We start from the raw sequence: 19,848 nt of genomic DNA on the forward strand, positions 1-19,848 counted from the left end.
GAAGACAGTGTCATGAAAAAGGAAAAGAGCGAGAGAGAGGCAGACGGGAGAGGTCAGCGAGAGCAGCACTGAGGGTAAATAGGGTCCAGTCCGCCTTAGCAAACTGCCACCTAGGGGAAAGAGGGAAGGGCGAAAAGATAAAAAGGAAACAAGGATGGGGAAATGATCACTTCCTTGAAGGTCATCAAGAACCTTCCACGTGAAATCTAAGTAAAGAGAAGAAGAGCAGAGAGAAAGATCAAGACAAGAAAGGGTGCGAGTCCGAGAGTCCAAATGAGTGGGCTCACCAGAATTCAGAAGAGACAGGGAAGAAGAGAGGAGAAACGGCTCAAGAAGGCGACCCCGGGTATTCGTCAAAACGTCACCCCAAAGAGAATGATGACAATTGAAGATACCCAGCAGGAGCACAGGCTCCGGCAAGGAGTCTAGGTGTTGGTTCAAATCAGGAAGAGAAAGCGGGACACTCGGGGGGGAGATTAATGGAACAAACTGTGTACCATTTCCCCACAACGACACGAGCAGCAGAACAATGGAGAGGTGAAGGAAAAAGTAAAGGAACAAAGGGAACATCAGCACGAATCAAGAGAGCAGAAGAATTAGAAGCCTCAGCAACGGCTGGGGGGGGGGAGAGAAAGGAATAGCCACGAAAACGACCAGGACGAGCACCATGCATCAGCTCCTGGAGACAGACACAAAGGGGCGAAAACCGCGAAATCAGAAGTTGGAGTTCGAGGAAATTGGCGTAATAACGTCGAACGTTCCATTGAAGAATAGACATCGACGAGAAGCGAAAGGACAAAAACAGAGGACAAGGAAGAAACAAAGGCGAAGTAGCAACAGAGCACATTAAAGAATATCAGGGTCGGGATCAGGGTCAGCAAAGTCAGGGTTAGGGGGCATGTTTAAACTGAGAAAAGACGGAGGGAAGGAGGCGGGAGAACAGACCAGAGGTGGGCGGGCGGGGTCCGGAGGAGGAAGAGGAGGAGACAACGGGCGGAGCAGTCAAGGACAGCAGCAGGAAGAGGGGGGGGGGTACAAAGAGGGGAGCGCACCTCAGCAAGGGCAGCAACCGAGAGGGAAGCGGGGGGCTAAAGAAACCTCCATAGCAGGAACAGGGGGCACAACCACCGAAATGGGAGAAGGAGCGAGAGAGGCGGGAGAAGGAGCGAGAGAGGCAGAAGTAGGGACCGAGGAAGAAAGCGAAACCTTCTTACCTGCTGGGGAGGAGGAAGGAGAGGAGCCAGGCTTACGCTTCTGACTTAAAGAGACAGGTGTCCCAACAACCACGTACTGGGCAACGGATTCTAGCGTCTCAACAGGAGAAGCTGAACGAGAGCACACATGACGGCCGTTTGGGGAGCGATGGACATCAACCCGCACCGACAGGCGGCGGAGAGAGTCAAGAGACGGAGGGGAAGGAGGAACGGAGGGAGACGAGGAAGAAGACACAGGAGACAAGACAGACCGGGTAGAAAGAAGGGGAACCCCAGACAGAGGACCAGGAGGTGGATCCTTCGGGAGAGAACCCAAAGGAACAGAGGAGGGGGCAGTGGGCATATCAGGGTCCAAGGCCCGGAAACGGTTGTGAGACTGAGGAAGGTGGGAAGGACGAGGAGAGGAAGAGTGCAACACGCGAGCATAAGAGATATTAGCATAAGGCGGGAGCCGGCGAACCTGGCGTCTCGTCTCAGGAAAAGATAAACGCTCCCAGAGCTTCAAGTTTAGGACGGCTGCCTCAAGCTTGTAATGGACACACGCACGGGAGAAGGTAGGATGGGCCTCACCGCAGTTGAAGCAACGAGCCCGGGGAGAAGTGCACTCCGACTTAGAGTGACGTTCTCCACCACATAAAGGACAGAGAGACAGTCCCGGAGCAGTGGAGGGCACCATGCCCAAACCTCCAGCACTTGTTACAGAGCCGAGGAGAAGGAATGTACTCCTGGACAGAGCACCTGGCACCAGCAATAATGACAAAATGGTGGAAGAGTCCTACCATCAAAGGCAATCTTCACAACCCGGAGGGGTTGACGGTGACTACCACGAGGGGGACGAGTAAACGTGTCCACCTGGAGAATAGAATGGCCCTGGGCAGCAAGGATATGTCGAATAACGTCGTGGCAGTCGCGCAGGTCCCGAACACCGGTCGCAACATGGGGCGGGAGCAAAATAGTGCCAACACTGGCATTCAACTGAACGTTCTTCGAGACCCGAACGGGGGTCTCGCCAAGGCAGGATAAGGCAGCCAAGCGGGAAGCAGCATCCTGAGGAGCAGCAACGACACGTGTACCGAGACGAGTGGGGTTGAAAGTAATGGAGGCATCCACAGAACCAACGAGATGTCGATGGAGGGAGAAATCGTCAGGAGGCGCAGAAGCAAGAGGGAGATCAAAATATTTGGCCCACTAAGCGGGACCAAACAAGGCTTGATAGGTAGCAGAACGGGAAGGAATCGAGCGAGGGCGGCCGTGACGAGGACGGTGGTGAGAATCCCCAGAGAGAGAGAGAGGGGTTAAAAGGCGCAATAGATATAACTACAGATGGAGCCGCGCCAGGGGACGAGGTAGTCACCACTGGGGGCTTGGGGCTCGACCCAACCACAGAGGAGGGAGGGGAGCCAAGGGAACGAGTCAGAGGCCAAAGGAAGAGCAAGGTCGGGGCCCAATGCAGCAGAGGCTACAGCGCCCGGTCTTCCAACACGGACCGACTCGGGGGCTTGGTCGCCCACCCCACGAGCCTGAGAAGGTAAAGCAGAAACAGTCGAAACAGGGGTTATCACTACGAAAAGGAATATTCATTCACGAATGTGCCCCCACACCCACCATGGAGCCACAATTAGAGGCAGGACACCCAACAAGAAGCTATCGCCGATCATGTCGGGGGCCTCCTAAGGGTGCGTCGTGAGCATACGCCCCACAAACGCCACCTTAAGAACCGACAGTCCGTCGAGATCGGGTTCAGTGACGAAAGGGGGATTGACAATAATAGGTTCCCCTCACTCTCGACGTCTGGTACTACAGTTCTACGGGTGCAATAGTATGCCTCCTCAAGCACCCGGGCGTCAAAATAGAAGTAGTCCAAGGGAAGAACCAGAACAAGCAAAAGGTCGGCAGGAAACGGCAAGCAGATAGAAGAGGGGGGAGAAAAACTAAACAGAAGGAAAGGGTGCTCAGCATAATTGGAGAGGACGGCAGCAGGAGGACAAGGCTAGAAAAAGGACAGAGGACTGTCCCAAGGAGCATCACACTCCAGCAGCCGCCCACTAAGTCCCCCTCATGGCAAAAACGAGCCGAGCGGGGAGGGGGGCCTAATCTCAAAGTCACTCGTAGGTCTGGAGAAATTCATTTCACTCCAACGGAGATCTAAAGTGATTTTAACATTGTAATCAGGGATACCTAACACCTAATTGAGCTTGTTTGGTCTACCTTTATGAGGCAAGCTCAGTGCACCTTGTAAAATGCCCCTTTGTGGCACTACCTACAGGGTATTGCCTCGCCCTTCAGGGTATGACTAAGTGACCTGGTCAGTGGTAATGCCCTCACACAAAGTAACAGGTCTTGGGAGCTGAGCTACCAGACCACTGTGGTAACTGTGGGTCTCCTGCATAATGTGCAAACAGCAAATAGTCAACAACTGTATTTATAAAAGAATTGCAGACAAAATCTTCAACGTTCCTTCCAAACAAGATATGACCAGAGTTTGGGTACTAATTGGTTGTTCCTCACAAAACAACAAGGATTTGATCTCATAACTGCTCAAAGTCTGAAGTTTTCCATAGAACAAACCCGTGTGTGTCCTCTGCTGTACCAGTGGCGAGTCTCACGGCTTGTGATAGGCTCATCCTAGTAATGTACGTCATTATGAGCTTTAGCCCCAGCCTATAGTTCTTAGTTACCTCTACCTCTTGCCTGATGCTTCACTACTCGTAATTTGTATTATAGCTTCACTCAATTCTTAATGGATAGACCAAGTTATGGTATACTTTTATTAGCGTCTTGGCCTTGACACGTAGCAAACATCCATGATCCCTCCCAATTATTAAAGATTCTAGAACATCACGCACTCCCGGAGGCACGCACTCCCGGAGGCCCGACACACACATGCAGTCAACATGTTGCATCAACAGCTGTGCAAGTTCACTTCCTCGTATCACTGGAGATTGCAGCGAACCAAAAATGTTTCGTCTGAGAACATTTAATACAAGAACATCAAGTCCAACAGATGCTATGTAGTGATTGTCTACAAGAAGACCTCATCCAGCAGACGACCCCGTCGTCATAACCTCGGAGAGCTCAAGAGGTTCCTGCTCATGCTAACACCGCCAGGTGATGAACATTCCTTGACATGAGCGCTATGTGATGAGCATTCCTTCACATGAGCGCTATGTGATGAGCAACTGCAGCCATCGTCTTGGGTTTGAGTGGTGAGTCGGACTACGGTGCTCGGTGCTCACATGGCCACGTGTGCTCTTCGCCCCACAACCAACAACAATGGTCAAATAATGGAGAGAAAAAGGCCTCCAGAGACAACCTACTCTCCCTTGCCAAGCTCTCCAGTAATTCACTAAAAATACCTAAATGACCACAGAAGAAAAATTATCGACAGTGTGCTCACTTCAACCCAATTACCGGACTGGAATTGGAATTACAATGGACCGGAGTCCATACTTTCCCGAAGTACTTGTCTGGAGACAGTACCAAGAAGGTGGAATTTGCTAACATTGTGTGTGGCTATGGAGGAGTGTTGGTTGTCCTTTCTCAGATTTTTCCTGACACGCTTATGTTAAGCATGGAAATACGGGTGAAGGTGCCAGACTTTGTTGTTGACCGCATTCATGGCTCGAGAGATGGTAAGAAGGATGTGCCTGGCGGATATCAAAATGTAGCTTGTATTCGTATTAATGCAATGAAGTACCATCCAAATTTCTTCGAGAAAGGACATTTAAGCAAAATGTTCCTGTTTCGTCATCCACACTTCAAAAGAGCCAAGCACAAATGGAGAATTATCAATGCATCACTCCTGGCAGAATATGGTTACGTTCTGCGTGAACGGGGGCCTTGTGTACACTGAGACGGATGTGAAGGACCTTCATGAGTGGATGGTTCATCATTTTACAGAACATCCTTTATTTATTCGTGTGGATGAGAACAATTCGGCTAATGATCCAGTGGCACAGTGCCTATTTGAGAGCACCGAGGAGGGTCAGAAGGTATCCCGCAATAGTGGAGAAAAGTTCCTGGCTGTTTTGTCGCAGCATGTCAGATCCAGGACAACTTAGCATTTTGAAAGTGTGTGTACAGTAACAAACTGTATCAGACGACAGACGAGTGGGTGCCTGACAGCTGAGTGGACAGCGCTTCGGATTCGTAGTCCTGAGGTTCCGGGTTCGATCCCCGGGGGCGGCGGAGACACACAGGCAAAACGTTTTTCACTCTGATGTCCCCTGTTACCTAGCAGTAAATAGGTACCTGGGAGATACACAGCTGCTATGGGCTGCTTCCTGGGGGGGGGGGGGTGTAACAAAAGGGAGGCCTGGTCGAGGACTGGGCCGCGGGGACGCCAAGCCCCAAAACCATATCAAGATAACATCAAGACGAGTAGCGAGGGCAGCCAAGTAACATTCTTACACATGTTCACCACTGTGTACACCACCAACAATCTCTAGCAGCTTCACGCCCCAGTACTACAAGTACACACGTTACCATCATCCTCCTGGTGGTTCCTGAACCTCGGGCAGCTGTAAGTGCTTGACCGCAGTGGTCACCCATCTGTGGTCACAGCCACCATCTTGTGTAAACAAGTTCACCTGGGTGTGGTCACAGCTACCATCTTGTGTAAATAAGGACACCTGGGTGTGGTCACAGCCACCATTTTGTGTAAATAAGGACACCTGGGTGTGGTCACAGCCACCATTTTGTGTAAATAAGGACACCTGGGTGTGGTCACAGCTACCATCTTGTGTAAATAAGGACACATGGGTGTGGTCACAGCCACCATTTTGTGTAAATAAGGACACCTGGGTGTGGTCACAGCCACCATCTTGTGTAAATAAGGTCACCTGGGTGTGGTCACAGCCACCATCTTGTGTAAATAAGGTCACCTGGGTGTGGTCACAGCCACCATCTTGTGTAAATAAGGTCACCTGGGTGTGGTCACAGCCACCATTTTGTGTAAATAAGGACACCTGGGTGTGGTCACAGCCACCATCTTGTGTAAATAAGGACACCTGGGTGTGGTCACAGCCACCATCTTGTGTAAATAAGGACACCTGGGTGTGGTCACAGCCACCATCTTCTGTAAATAAGGTCACCTGGGTGTGGTCACAACCACCATCTTGTGTAAATAAGGACACCTGGATGTGGATTTGATTTTCACGAACTTACTATTTGTGTGTTGAATTGTCTTCCACTGACTTGTCCATGTCCACAGCGATTAGCCTGTCAGTGCCAGAACAGGTGAAGGCCGAGTCTTGGAGACGAAGATTTCCTGACCATCCTTGGCGTGTCCAGCACTGGGCGAGGTGTCCTCAGGTGAGTTCTGAGGTTAGGTAATGATGATAGAGTTACAAGATACGAGCTAGATGGTGTTGAGATTGCTTAGTCGGATTGCGAAAGGGATCTGGGAGTTATGATTAGTAAGAATTTAAAACAAAAGGATCAATGCATAAATGTTCGTAATAAGGCAAATCGGACACTTTGACTTATTAATCGCAGCGTTAGTAACAAGACACCTGGTGTGGTTCTCAAGCTATATCTTGCTCTAGTTAGGCCCCATTTAGATTATGCAGTTCAGTTTTGGTCGCCATATTATAGAATGGATATAAATTCACTTGAACGTGTCCAGCGAAGGATGACTAAGTTAATTCCACAAATTAGAAATCTTTCATATGAAGAAAGATTAACAAAGCTTAAGTTGCATTCACTGGAAAGGCGAAGAGTTAGGGGTGACATGATAGAGGTTTACAAGTGGGTGAATGGACATAACAAAGGGGATATTATTAGGGTATTAAAAGTATCAACACAAGACAGAACACGAAACAATGGGTACAAATTGGATGAGTTTAGATTTAGGAAAGACTTGGGTAAATACTGGTTCAGTAACAGGGTTGTTGATTTGTGGAACCAATTGCCGCGTAACATTGTGGAGGTGGGGTACCTCGATTGTTTCAAGCATGGGTTGGACATGTATGAGTGGGATTGGGTGGTTATAAATAGGAACTGCCTAGTATGGGCCAATAGGCCTTCTGCAGTTGCCTTTGTTCTTATGTTCTTATGTAACAAAAGGGGGCTTGGTCGAGGACCGGGCCGCAGGGACACTAAACCCCGAAATCATCTCAAGATGATCAAGATAACCTCATTGAAACTGACTTAACCAATTTGAAACTTCCCTAAACGTTTCTCCTCCCGAAATTAAAGTCTAATGTTTGCTGTATCTCTCATGATAATTCTTTCTTACAGCATATGAAATGATCAACTATGAATCAATTTAAAACATTTGGAATTCTCTTCTAATTTCCTCCCTTCCCCTCATTCCCAGGCATGTTGCAATGATAATTACAGTTGAAAAACCATACTTACACTACCTAATGTACGAAACATTGAAAAAACTTTATTAAACATTGATAAAATAAACATTTTAGTTTTGAAAGTTTTTAACTTCGTTCGTCACTTATGCCCTTCTTACCCTACTATTTTATCTTGTAATGTACCACTATAAATGTGTTAGTAAAATTCACATACGAGACAGGTTAGTTGAGGGCGCCATGCTGTCTGGTCTTAGTAATTAAGGGATCTCACCCTTTAGAAGTAATGACTACAGGTTGACCTTGCCTTTTGCTAAGCCGATAATTGTAGACAGCTGGCTAAGGTGTGTCCTTCAGACAAGCAGCTACCTATTGTTTTAAGGAGAGCCTGAGGCTATCTTACCGGGTAGGAAGGGCTTAGCTCCAGAATCCCCCACAAATACCCATGGAAGTGTACTTTTGAGGAGACAAAATTGAATGTTGAGCAGAACAGTAGTGGAGACCGCTGGTCGTGAGTGCCACAGCCAGGCCAGGCTTACACAGGCCGGGTGGGGAACTCAACTGTAACCATCCCACCCCCTCCCCTCTCTATCAAACTTTGGCTCAGTCTTGGGTGAGTGAGCTTGTGAGGTGACGTATAGTGTGTTTTCCAACTTAGGTGTTTGATTTTCAGGGGCAGTCAGCCGTAGAACTGTCAATTTCCTGTATGGTGATTCACATTTGTGTATTCATGTTGATACTGAACATGTAATGATATAGTTGAATTGTATTACCCATTTAAGTGAAGACCTAATGGTAAATATAAATGATTAATTTGTTGTAAATTGGCTTTAATTCCGATCCCGGGATCTTGGGTTTCCTATGATAGGTTGCAGGTTGGAATGGGAAGGGGGAGGGGGAAGAGTTCTCCGATGCTTATGGACTTGAAGGCTTTATTATATACGAGTACAAACTTACAGTTGATACCTGAACATCTCTGATATTGTGCTGTATAGACAAGTTCCATTCCTTGTATTATATAGGTTTACTAGAATGGATGGTGGCGGTGAAAAGTATTAGTCTCTCGAGTTTACTTGTAACTGATCAGGTACAATGCCTTGTTTTTGTGGTACCTTGGTGATCAATCATCGAGGTTACAGGGTGTTGAACTGGAGAGTGTAGTATGAACTCTGGGGAACTCCTGAATAGTTAATATAATGACTGGGCTAATGGACAGAAGAGCTATTAGTTTCCGTTTTTCGTTACAGTAACATCTTGCATCTAATCAAACACATTTGGTTTCCTATAATTTCACCTTTTTAATGTTACATGCATCATTGCAGCATGACTTAACCACGTTTTAAATCCTCGGTATTGCTTTGCTAATTTTCAACCCAGGACGGTAGGCATCCTTTACATTTCAATAACCCCTACAATGGTCCTCTGCTGTTATTATTTAATCTTAGTCTGAGGCATAGTATCTTACCTGACAGTTGGACACTCACTCATAATACCCAAGCCAAATTAACAACAATTCAGGCCCACATCAGAAAAATTAATGAGTCTAGAGTTAGAGTCGAAGCGATACTCGGGGGACTTCCAAAGATATTAGACAATTGCATCACCACATGGTCAAATAAATTGCAACCTGGAATGTCTGATTACCCAGAGCCGAGGTTCGAATCCTGCTCACAAGCACCTAATTTTCTCATTGATACATCACATTAATGTGATTTCTTGGTGCCTTCAGACCCATCTCTGACATCCTGTAAGTTTAAAGTTCTTGAAAACATTATACACGACAGGCTAATGATTCAAATTAGACTCCAACTTGCTACTAGCCTGTATGGTTTCCTTCCTGGAAGAATCATTCAGACTTGCTTTACTGAATATTTTATTTGACAGGGACCATGTTCTCGGGCGACATTTATTGACCTCCAAACTGCTTTTGATTCATCAAAAAGGGGAAATAATCTTAGAACAATTAACCTCTTTTGGAGATAATGTTATACTTGACTTACATCAAGGGGATACCCTTGAGGTAAGGGTATGGTACGGTACCTATGAGGTAAGGTACCTACCCTTGTATCACAACTGCCTCGGTTCTTTCAAGGGGGCTCAAAAGTAAACATTCTACACCATTTTAGTCGAGTTCGTCGAAAGGAGGCGTGCTTAGCCCATCATTGTTCAATTTGCTAAAACGCCAAATAAACTGATATTCCCACACTAGCTGATGAAGCTGTCATCTGTTATGTCTGACATTTGTATTGTTTCGAATACCCAAACGCGACTGCAACCTCTACGCGATTCCCTCGCTGCTAAAAGCATCGAATTCAGTTTTGTATATAATTTAATCCATCGCTCTTTTTCCCTAAAATGAATCAATGTCCCTCAAGCTTTCAAAGTCAACAACCAAAACAAATATAGGCAGCACAAATACCTTTGAGTAGGTATCAGTGACAATGTAAACGACCATCTTAGGTTAAAAGACAAATCACTGAAAATACTTTCTGGTAAGAAAATTGGTATTAATGTTAAATATGGTAGACTATTCAACACTTGTTAGTTGATTACATTTATCTTCCTCGCCTCTGTTTGAACAAATTGGAAGTAATACATAATGAAGCCATGAGGGTAATTCTTGGTACCCCAAGATGCACATGAATCATTAACTTGAGGGAAGAACTGAAGCTTCCAACTATACTAGAGAATCATACAAGTCAACTCAACCTTTTCCCTTAAAGTCACGAGACCCTACATCTCCAGCCTTGCTCGGAGACAAAGTATTCTGTACCGTTAACACCGTATTAAGTGGTGCAACATACCAACTCACTCCTTGTATGATAAATGACCGAGTAAAATCCCAACAATCTAATCAAACTGAACATTCCTTTTAAATGCAATATACCTGCAACTGATATTTCTCTTCATCTGTTCCCACAATTCAAGTACCATACACACCTGCCACTAAGAAAGGTAATGAGAATCTGCTCTTTCCAAAGTTGTCACACTTTAAATAATTGCCTCTCGTCATAACTTAAGATCCCATGAGTACTGTCTACACAGATGACCCAGTCCAATCATCTACAGGACGGAATGCAGCAGTATGCAGGTACACGAACAACACTTCCACACAGTAAGTGCCAGGTTAAACAACTGGCTGACCTCTGTACAAACTGCTGCTGCACTACAACTAGCTCTCAGTATATATAAAGTCACAGGAGGTGGTGAAATAAGTGCGTTTCAAAGTCTGCTCTTCAAGCTCTTTAAAACTTTTCCAGCAGGATCGACAGTAAGAGCTTCATAATTGCACTTATAAATAGTCGCAGAATAAAGGGATCAGAATCTCGTGTATGGATACCATCTCACAAATATAACCCACCATAATGAATGACACTGTAGCCAAATTTGCGTGTAACAAGGAAGAAGTTGAATTAGACCTAGGTGTCCCCATCTCTTGTCAAGACTATATTGTTTAACACTCGGGTATAAGAGAAATTACCGATTCCCAACGATCTGAAAACACCAGCATAAAAACCTATTTTGTTTAGATCAGAAACCTATGTATATGGGCAGCACAAAACGTTCCCAAGACTGGGCGACGTTACTGAAAATCCGAGTCATGCCAAACCGACCTGCACAAGCCATTCTTAACATACCGAGAAGCTGCACATTTACTACACAATATATAACACTTGACAGACTGAAAAAGCCATCGACACACTGGCTTGACTACATTAGTAAATTATGAATGACCTTCCACGTCCGATAAAATACTTCTTTGACAACTACAAAATAAGAGATTCCTCCAACACTGACTATTTGGACCCTAATACTAGAGTACCACAAGGCTGTGTACTCGCGCCAACATTACACCTCTCACTACAGAGGGAAGGAAGGGGAGGAGTGGCGGCCCTGCTGATAAAGTATTAGGGTTTCCAGGAGATTGATATCCCGGGCTGCGAGGAGTTCAGAGACTACATGACAGTCACCATGACGATGGCAGGACCAAAGATAGTAGCTGTGATATATAACCCTTCATTAAATGACAACCATTGCAGTTTCCACCATAACTGAAAGGGCAGACTGTCGCCTGTTAAAAATCGATTCCGACTTCCAATCATAGGGACTCCACCCATTAAAAGATACAAGAACCATATGGTGGCACAGCGAGCGAGCTAAACTATTGGACATGGCAAGCGTTTTAATCCAACATGTAATCAACACGTAATGATTAACCAGCTTGACTTTATTCGAATTCACTGAACGATTCACATATATGGGAAATAAAGTTCGAAGACCCATGGGAATGAGTGAACACTGTCTTTACGTTTAAATATATGGTGAAAGAAGGGATAATTTGCTTAGGGAAGGTACCAGAAAGCCAAAGCCTGCAATATCTAAATTGAAATTACAAGGAAACAAAATTTATAATATAAACACAGGTAGCAAAGCTCAAAAACTAAGACTGCACAGACGTTATTGATTACATCACCCAGAAGAGTAAGGAGGTGGCACAAGTTTGTCCTGGTATGAGAGAAAGGATTTTCACTTCTGTTAAGTTGGGTGAGTGAGTATGACCAGATGTACATCAGCGTGGAATCTACAGGAGTGCACGTCCATCCGTGCACTCTCCTGTATTCTCTGGTCTGGGACAAAGGTCTGCCTTGATGGTTTCTATGGGCTGGCCTCTGGCTGGGCTGGCCAAGGATATTGCAAGAGTTGTTGCACGCCCAGATCACCAGAGGAGACTATGCAAGTCATCAGTGGTACTCAGTTGTTCCCATGATAGGGAGAGAACTTATAGGGTTAGTTTCGTGCACCCAGGCCTGAAGGGTTCGCTCACACACTAAGGCAGGTCTAACCTTCCTTGTTACTAGTCCACGACACCATGAAACCTCGACATTATGGAATTGCCATATGTCACGGTAAAATCTCTAGGAAGAGATTCGGCCTACTCCATTATTACCTATTTTACTCATTCACATCTATTTAGTCAAGATCTGCAGCCAAGAACAACTACTACTTCCAGACGTCTAGACAATACCACCAGTCTACCTACCCCATCGGCCGTCACCCCACCTTGCACCTGGGTCGCTGGGAGACCACACCCTCCGAAACAAGCAGTTTAACAGCCGGTTAATAGTTAAAGTAGTCACCAGCGCCATCTGCCGGGCCGATATTCTGTATAAATCGGGCGTTCTTGCCCAACATGAGTTAGATTACTCCTGTGTGCTCAGCTGAGTAGACCTGTTAACCCATCTTTGTGGTGTAATAGATTTAGACTAGCCCATAGTATCCTGCACCTTTATTTTGCATCTAACCATAACGTAAATTTGATTGTTCATCCTGTTTGTTTTGCACACTTTGTATTAGAGCCAAGCCTGGATATTTTTGTAATTTGTTTAATTTATTTTTAAAGTAAAGTATTTTTTAAATGTATTTTTCCCTTTGCTTTATCCTACAGTTTACCTCACTGAAGACACTTTTGCAGTTTAATTTTTATTTTTTTTAATATTTTGTGACTGGTATTAGAGACTGCACGACCACCAACGTTTCCCATCACACATTCGTTTACACATTTGTCTGCTATTCGTCTATTAGGTCATTAGATAATTGGGCAAAGCAAAACTAGACCAAATTGGTTTTTTTTTCACAGCCAGGATTGTGCAGCAAACACTACTAACAGAACTCATCAATAGCATCAACTGAGAGAGAACATGAAAGCATGAAGTCTGTTCTATCCTTGTTTGTATGTGATAATAATGGTACTAGTACTCGGAGCAGACCTAGATGAATTATGGACTTTGACTATAGATTTCAAAGGGTACACAGGACTAAGATTCTTACAGTAGGCACCCAGAACATGGCAGAAAAAGTATATTTCTGTCCATTGAAAAAATATAAGATTGAATAAAAGATTCTGTCGATTGAACAGAAATAATGGGCAAGGCAAACAGGCTTTAGACAATGATAGGCCCAGACCAAGAGAAGGAGACGCCTGGTCACCAGGACCAGTTACATAAAGCAGCTATAGATGTAACAGACCATGTAATGTCCTGCGGGTATTTGATAACAGGGGCCATCCCCTCCCCAGAGAAGGCTGTGGGTCTCCCCCCGAAATAGGAACCAAGTCAACTGATTCAACAATGTGTGACAACCCATGGAATGACCGCCAATTGTAACATTAGCCTCAGAGGGGCATTACATTTTTGAAGACTGTCACTACGAAAAAAGGAATTAGAGATACGAGAGCTACACAAGAGACAACGACTATGCATACAACTGAGAAAAAATATTGGTACAACAAAAAGAGGTAAAGTCCCATACAAAAGATATGTTCCTTAGAAGATTCTCTGGTGCAAGTGTTACGACCTGGTTGGTCTATGTAATAAGCAGTATATAATAAGAAATACATAAAAAATATTGTTATACAATTAGTATACAGTGCATATTTAGGCATTGGTTAGGTTAGGTGTTTAGGTTATGTTGGCAATTATTTGTATTTGTAGTATGTGGGTGAAGCATTTACAGCATTGTGGTTCGAACAAAAGTCAACGAATCAGTGTTAATGATATGTTTGAACGTCATCAGTTGTGACCTACCTGATCAACCAGGCTGTGATTCGTACGTCAGACTGCGAGCAGCAGCGTCCAACGGGCTGGTTCACCAGTCCAGCCACCAGGAGGCCTGGTCGACGACCGGGCCGCAGTGATGGTAAGCCTCGGAAACATCTCAAGGCGAGACATGTGAAAACAGGTTTTTCATTCATAAACCTTTTGGGGGGGGGGGCGGGGGGTTAGTAGGTGTATGGAATGTACTTTAGCCTTTGTTTACGAAGGCGAGCTTTTACACTTGACTCAATAGATCGTGTGCGAACGTCTCAGTGCCTAGCTGGCGACCTCTATTAGAATTCCAAGCTCTAACTTTCACTTCACGTACTTCTAATATAAGTAATAGCCAACAGAACCTTAACACCTAATCTAACCTACCCCCTAACTTTACATTGAAATTTAAATTATAATAACTCATGGCAACCAAATGTTTACACAATGTTAAACGCGGATGAATACATTTGACCGGGAGGGAAGGAGGGGGGCGGTCACCACCAATGAGCCTAACCCGAGGACGGATGCTGGAAACGAGCATTTGACCTTTGTCGAAAAAGACAGGTTGGTTTACTACAGTTTACTGCAGTTCAACCCATCCATGAATGGGCTAAATTCATCCAGACCTGAAATTTACCATTTGGAGGAGTTGCCCTTCTTAGGTACCTGGGTATATAAATATATAGATGGAGAAAGAGGCCCATAAAAATTTATTACAAAGTCTGAAACCTTCACGTTTATAAACATCCTGCCACCTGGTTTCTCTCTCAAGAGATCTACCTTTCTCCCTGGGAACCCGAGTCAAAGGTGTAACTAGTGATCAGAGTAATCAGGGGAAAGGCTTGGAGGCGCTCTGGGGCAGTCAAGTGGGCAGCCCAGAATCTACCATAGGAAAAGCTGCCAAGAAACTGGCCCCTCTCCAGTGACAACATTTTGTACAGGAACACACATCCAGTCTATAGAGGAAGGTTCTACCCAAGTTACACATTCCGACAACTTCAGGATGCATCCGAAAGGAAGTTCACACGCTCTAGTCTTGGATGAAGGAAACCTTCGGTGAACATCCGGCCTCGAACTCGCTTCCTTCGGAGCCTCCTTTGTTAGCATGGACAAGGGAATATCCCCCAGTGACATTAGTAACGGCTTCATTCCCAGCAAAACCATAGACCCCTTGAGCAGTCTGGTGTCCCTGCTTTAAAACCTTTTATCCTGTGGTCATAGGAGCTCTGCCAATTATATAGTCTCTTCTTGCAATAATGAGGGACACGTAGCACTAACAACAAACCAGGTAAACTATGTTACGCAGTTCTGGAGACCCAGAAACGTTCACCTCTAACACTTCACAGGGCCTGCCACCTGACCACAATATCTGTTGATCTGTAGAAATGCTGCAGCGTTCCAGAGCTACCAATACCTTGTGCAAGATGCGGATGATGGCCACGTAGCTGCCAAGTGGTCAGTCTCCCGAAACTGTGCCCGACGGTATATTCAGCTGGTTAAGTTTTGCCCCAACACTTTCCCCTCATGCTATAACTTTCCTCTCTCAGGACAGTCTTCTAACCCCCAGCTGAAGCATCACCCTCTTGGGTAATTTTTGTCTATAATTGATTGGACTGGTGGGATAGAAGAGACTAACAGAAGGGTGGATGGAGAGGGGAGGCAAGAGGATTGAAAGGTACCCAAAAATGTTAGATTTACATTAACCATGTTACACTACCTACAACTAAATGGTCAAATTACTGGCCAAAAGAATGGTTTACCACTTACGTGGTTGATGCACAAATTACATTAGACTATACCTATTAGAAGATCACTGCCTCATGGTATAGTGAGTTAAATGATTAAAATGATTAAACCCTTCACTTATAGTACTTGTGGGAATATATACACATTATGACCCCTGCGATTCGAGAAAAGTTTTTCCAAGTAACTTTAATCCCTCCATACCTGCAGTACCGTTGTACGAGACCACTTTCTTGGGTCTGGTTGACCCTTGCTGCAGTGCCGTTGTACTGATGCACTCTCGTACGTATCTGAAATTACAAATTATATTAAATGCCTCAAAATAATAAAATGAACACATTTCACAAGCTCATTGAAGTGCAAACGACCATCAATACTCAGACCTAAAACGTTGATAAAGCGAGAGGGGCTATTCAGTAAATTCAATTTTAATAAAAGGATAGACTGGGAGATAATAAACAGGGAACTTACAAACATTCCATGGGGAACTGTTCTAAGTAATACAAGTCCTACAGAAGGAATAGAAAAACTGACTTCAGAAGCGTATCAAGTCTGTCTGAAACATGTTCCTTTGAGGAAAGCCAGAAAGAGATCTAACGTAGAAAGAAAACGCAGACGACACTGTAAACACAGGAAAATAATAACGGAACTGCTTATGCAGACACGAATTTCCCGTCAAAGAAGGAATAATTTAAATAGGGAGATTTAAGAATTCGAGCGGAAATTGAAACACTCATATAAACTGAAGAAAAGCAGTTAGAACAAAGCAATTCAGGAAATAAAGAAAAATCCAAAATATTTCTTCTCATATGCGAAATCAAAAGCAAAAACCACTGCCTGTATTGGACCTATTCATACAAGTGAAGGTTCATACACGGAGGATGACAGAAAATAGTGAAATCCTAAAAAAGCAGTATGAGGACATGTTTAGCACTCCAATAAACATGAAGGTGGAAGATCCAGACAATTTCTTTATGCGGGATATTCAAACCAGTGTAAATATAACTGATATAAACACGAGCGCACTAAATTTTGAAAGAAATTGAAAACATGCCCATGCACTCAGTATAGTGTGGAGGAAGAGCTTAGACACGGGGGAGATACCAGATGCACTTAAAGTAGCAGACATAGCCCCTCTACACAAGGGAGGGAGCAAAGCATTAGCAAATAATTATAGACCAGTTGCACTAACATCGCACATCATAAAAGTACTGGAGAGAGTGATTAGGAGTCAGGTCACCAATTTCATGGAGACCAATGACCTTCACAACCCAGGCCAACATGGATTTCCAGCGGGAAGATCGTGCCTCTCACAGCTACTTGAGCACTACGACAAAGTCACTGAGGCATTAGAAGAAAATAATGCTGATGTGATATACACGGACTTCGCAAAGGCTTTCGATAAATGTGACCATGGCGTGATAGCACACAAAATGAAGTCAATGGGAATAACCGGTAAAGTAGGACGCTGGATACTCAGTTTTCTGTCAAACAGGACTCTGCGAGTAACGGTCAACCATATCAAATCTAGTCCAAGTGCAGTTAAAAGCTCTGTACCTCAGGGTACAGTCCTTGCACCGCTGCTTTTCCTTATTCTCATATCAGATATAGACAAAAATACAAGTCACAGCTTCGTATCATCCTTTGCAGATGACACAAAAATCAGTATGAAAATTACCTCGGCTGAAGACATTGAAAAAATTCAAGCTGATATTAATAAAGTTTTCGACTGGGCTTCAGAAAATAACATGATGTTTAACAGTGATAAATTCCAGGTACTCAGGTACGGTAAAAATGAGGACCTTAAACATAATACAGAGTACAAAACACAATCAAATGTACCCATAGTAGAAAAACAGCATGTAAAGGATTTGGGAATAATAATGTCTGATGACCTAACGTTTAAGGAGCATAACCAAGCAAATATTGCGACAGCCAGAAAAATGATAGGATGGATTACGAGAACTTTCAAATCCAGGGATCCCATCACAATGGTTGTACTCTTCAAGGCACTTGTGTTGTCCCGTCTTGAGTACTGCTCAGTACTCACTTTCCCCTTCAGAGCAGGAGAGATTGCTGAAATAGAGGGAATACAGAGAACATATACGGCACGCATAGACGCAATAAAGCACCTAAATTATTGGGATCGTCTCAAAGCTCTCCAAATGTACTCACTAGAAAGAAGACGAGAGAGATCAAATACACACCTCGAAGATACTGGAGGACCAAGTACCAAATCTACACAGTAAAATAACAACGTACTGGAGTGAACGATATGGAAGAAAATGTAGAATAGAACCAGTGAAGAGCAGAGGTGCCATAGGCACAATCAGAGAACACTGTATAAACATCAGAGATCCGCGGTTGTTCAACGTCCTCCCAGCAAGCATAATAAATATTGCCGGAACAACCGTGGACATCTTCAAGAGGAAACTAGATTTATTCCTCCAAGGAGTGCCGGACCAACCGGGCTGTGGTGGGTATGTGGGCCTGCGGGCCGCTCCAAGCAACAGCCTAGTGGACCAAACTCTCACAAGTCAAGCCTGGCCTCGGGCCGGGCTTGGGGAGTAGAAGAACTCCCAGAACCCCATCAACCAGGTATCAACCAGGTTTCATGAAAAGTTTGAGAAATATCCCGCTAAACAATCGATCAGGTCAGACTTTGGTTGATCTAAAAAGCCGACTTACCACTATGGCAAAACCCAACCTCAGACTTGACTCATCTACAGGCCGTTCTCAACAACGGCCAAGTGGTCGTTAACCCGGCAGCCAAACATGAACGTGAAGAACGCTTCACACATAACTTGTCCTCAATCTATGCTCCTCCGTGCTCTGACCCACAACAGTTCATACATTTTAACACTAGATTCATTTAAAATAGTTTTTCATACGTGAACTATTATTATACATAGTTATTTATTACGCGAGGGAGACTGGTTGGAATACACTCGGGAGCTATAATGTCCAACTATCAGACCTATACACTATATAAATATGCATTAATATTTACTAGTATTGGACAAAATATAGTGCTTAGTTACACAGGAGGTTAATGTTAATTATGGCGTCTCTGGTGTTGGCTGCAGAGTGGACGACACTGAGTCAGGATGGCTAGTTGCATTCACATAGGATTGTCGGAGGGGGGGGAGAGGTGAAGAGTGACACTTGCTATATTAAAAGTCTTTGGTCCGAATTTCAAAGCCTGAAGTCTGATAATTAACAAGAAACACCTTGTAACTGCCAGAATTTAGCTATAATAATTTGTAAACTTTTTCCACCTGCTTTTGGTCGAAGGTTCAATTTCACTATAAAGTTAACACGCCGCTGTTATGGAACAGTTAATCACGTAGCAGTCGTTTTAGAATTTAATTTTGTTTTAATAAGCTTCATGAAAAGTCTTGAGCAAGGTAAAAGTGTCTACTAATAGACAAAGGTATATTACACTATCATATTTACTAACAAGTAAACCAGAGCTAATTGAATTATTTTAAATAAAGTTTTAATATTTTGTAGCCATGGTTAACTAGAAAATCAGCAAATATTGTTCTACCAACAGAAAACAATGTAATAAAATGACTAAACATCTAGAGTAACTTGCCTGTAAGCCTGGCGCAGGTAACCTGATCTACAGCACTGTCCAGGTGACTAATTATTAACACCAGTGAGGCGGGCGGTGAGCAGCACCTCTCCCCACGACGGCCCGCGCCACACTGCCCGCCGCGCCTCATGACTACCTTGGCCTGATGGGTCAACTACCTGTGACGTCATTCACCTCACCTCACATGAGGCCGCTTCACTTACAAATAATTCACAAGTAACAAGTCACTTCAACAATATTAATATAGTTTATTTCTATTAATGTGAAGTATGAGCAAGTGTGAGTATGTATTAAAAACACATATTTCTCTACTGGACATTAAACCCATTACCACACCCACCTAGTAGCATGGAGGCTCCCTAACGCCTTCTGTAACTGTTATGTTGGGGTCTAGGCCAGGG

At 44.3% G+C, this 19,848-nt stretch overlaps 1 protein-coding gene and 1 pseudogene across 1 annotated transcript; one reads left to right on the top strand and one right to left on the bottom strand.

Moving 5' to 3' along the window:
• The first annotated feature begins 3,604 nt into the window (after nucleotides 1–3,604).
• On the top strand, nucleotides 3,605–5,275 carry LOC123748332 (tRNA (guanine-N(7)-)-methyltransferase-like; annotated as a pseudogene).
• Nucleotides 5,276–5,516: 241 nt separating this feature from the next.
• LOC138355725 (uncharacterized) lies at nucleotides 5,517–19,589 on the bottom strand. The gene is made up of 3 exons (XM_069311027.1): nucleotides 19,448–19,589; nucleotides 16,054–16,139; nucleotides 5,517–6,534 (listed from the first exon to the last, which is right to left on the bottom strand). The coding sequence occupies exons 1-3, from the start codon at nucleotides 19,575–19,577 to the stop codon at nucleotides 6,430–6,432; spliced, it is 321 nt and encodes a 106-aa protein (XP_069167128.1). The 5' UTR covers nucleotides 19,578–19,589; the 3' UTR covers nucleotides 5,517–6,429.
• Between the last annotated feature and the right edge of the window lie 259 nt (nucleotides 19,590–19,848).

Source organism: Procambarus clarkii, chromosome 69 (genome assembly GCF_040958095.1).
Source record: "Procambarus clarkii isolate CNS0578487 chromosome 69, FALCON_Pclarkii_2.0, whole genome shotgun sequence".
Classification (NCBI taxonomy): Eukaryota; Metazoa; Arthropoda; class Malacostraca; order Decapoda; family Cambaridae; genus Procambarus; species Procambarus clarkii.